The sequence below is a fragment of the Sinocyclocheilus anshuiensis genome, unplaced genomic scaffold (genome assembly GCF_001515605.1).
Source record: "Sinocyclocheilus anshuiensis isolate Anshui unplaced genomic scaffold, SAMN03320099.WGS_v1.1 scaffold941, whole genome shotgun sequence".
NCBI lineage: Eukaryota > Metazoa > Chordata > Actinopteri > Cypriniformes > Cyprinidae > Sinocyclocheilus > Sinocyclocheilus anshuiensis.
In genome coordinates, this window is record NW_015555791.1 from 205,784 (window position 1) to 207,236 (window position 1,453).

Consider the following 1,453-nt stretch of genomic DNA (forward strand, 5'->3'; position numbering starts at 1 on the left):
TATCTATCTGTCTGTCCGTCCGTCTGTCGTTCTATCTATCTGTCTGTCTGTCTGTCGTTCTATCTGTCTGTCTGTCCGTCTGTCCGTCGTTCTGTCTATCTGTCTGTCCGTCCGTCTGTCGTTCTATCTATCTGTCTGTCTGTCTGTCGTTCTATCTGTCTGTCTGTCCGTCCGTCCATCGTTCTATCTGTCTGTCCGTCCGTCCGTCCGTCGTTCTGTCTGTCCGTCCGTCGTTCTATCTATCTGTCTGTCCGTCCGTCTGTCGTTCTATCATTCTATCTATCATTCTATCTATCTGTTGTTCTATCATATCTATTATATTTATCTCTTCATCCATTCATCCATCTTTCCGTCTGATCTTTCAGTGGAATTCTCATGGATATGACATCGCTAAGGTGTTTGGTCCGAAGCTGACGTCGGTGTCTCCAGTGTGGCTTCAGCTCAGACGGAGGGGACCAGAGAGCTTCCACATCACCGGTCTTCATGACCATGATCCCGGTCTGATCACTTCCCTTCCTTCGTAAGACAATGATGCTTTATGAAGAAAAAAGCCAAATGATTTTCTTTAAGCACTAACGATGCTCGTCTTTTCACAGGTTGGGTCAAAGCCGTGAGGAAGGCCAATAAAAAAAACAAAATACGTGAGTATGGATTTAATGTCATTGTGGAAGACACAAGGTTAATCTAGCTGAAAGCGTCAGGTTCTCAGTGTGGTTTCTCTCTCAGTTCCTCGGCTGTTGTTTGACGGATGGTCCTATCAGGACTACATGAGCGTTCTGGACAGCGAGGATGAGATGGAGGAGCTGGGTCGAGAGGCGCTGGAAGTGGCAAAGGTGCTGTATCTACATGCTGTGTTCACGTCACGTTGGGATAATAATTTTTACAGGATGGTTCCTGACTAGGATCCATATTCCACTTCATGGGACTTAGAGTGCTCAGGTTTTTGTTAGTTCCCAGTTTTGTTAGTTAATCAGTGTGATTTCACTTTTGTGTAACCAAAATATACATGTATGCTGGCTAATCTGCTCTGATGAACTTCATTTCATTTCCTCATCGCGAGAATCGTTGACTGACTGTGATTTTTCTCACTAGGCTGAAGGGTTTGATGGTTACACACTGGAGTTATGGAGTCAGCTTGGAGGAAATAAGAGAAAGTGAGTAAGAATATGTGTGTTGGTATTGTTTACTAGAACTGTTAAAAAATGTTTTTGATAATTGAAATAAAGCCGAAATAAAATATGAATATAAAACCTAAAAATCTTGGTTGGAAATGAGAAATATTGTCCTGGCAACTAACTGAAATAAGTATTAAAATAAGTAAAACATTAAAACTAAAACTGAAATAAAAAATTTATTAAACCTTTTTTTGTTGTTGTTTTATTCTTTCTTTCCTTGGTCTGTGTAAAACTCATCACAAAATAATGACGTATTTCATTCATATTATGTTGTGAAA

At 40.6% G+C, this 1,453-nt stretch overlaps 1 protein-coding gene across 2 annotated transcripts in view; it reads left to right on the forward strand.

Moving 5' to 3' along the window:
• The window catches only part of chid1 (chitinase domain containing 1), an 8,167-nt gene that overhangs the window by 2,602 nt on the left and 4,112 nt on the right, over positions 1–1,453 (forward strand). For both annotated transcript variants that reach the window (XM_016468955.1, XM_016468956.1), the window contains 4 exons: positions 366–498; positions 597–641; positions 727–833; positions 1,093–1,154. In XM_016468955.1, coding sequence (XP_016324441.1) covers positions 366–498; positions 597–641; positions 727–833; positions 1,093–1,154 — 347 coding nt within the window. The remainder of the gene's footprint in view (positions 1–365; positions 499–596; positions 642–726; positions 834–1,092; positions 1,155–1,453) is intronic.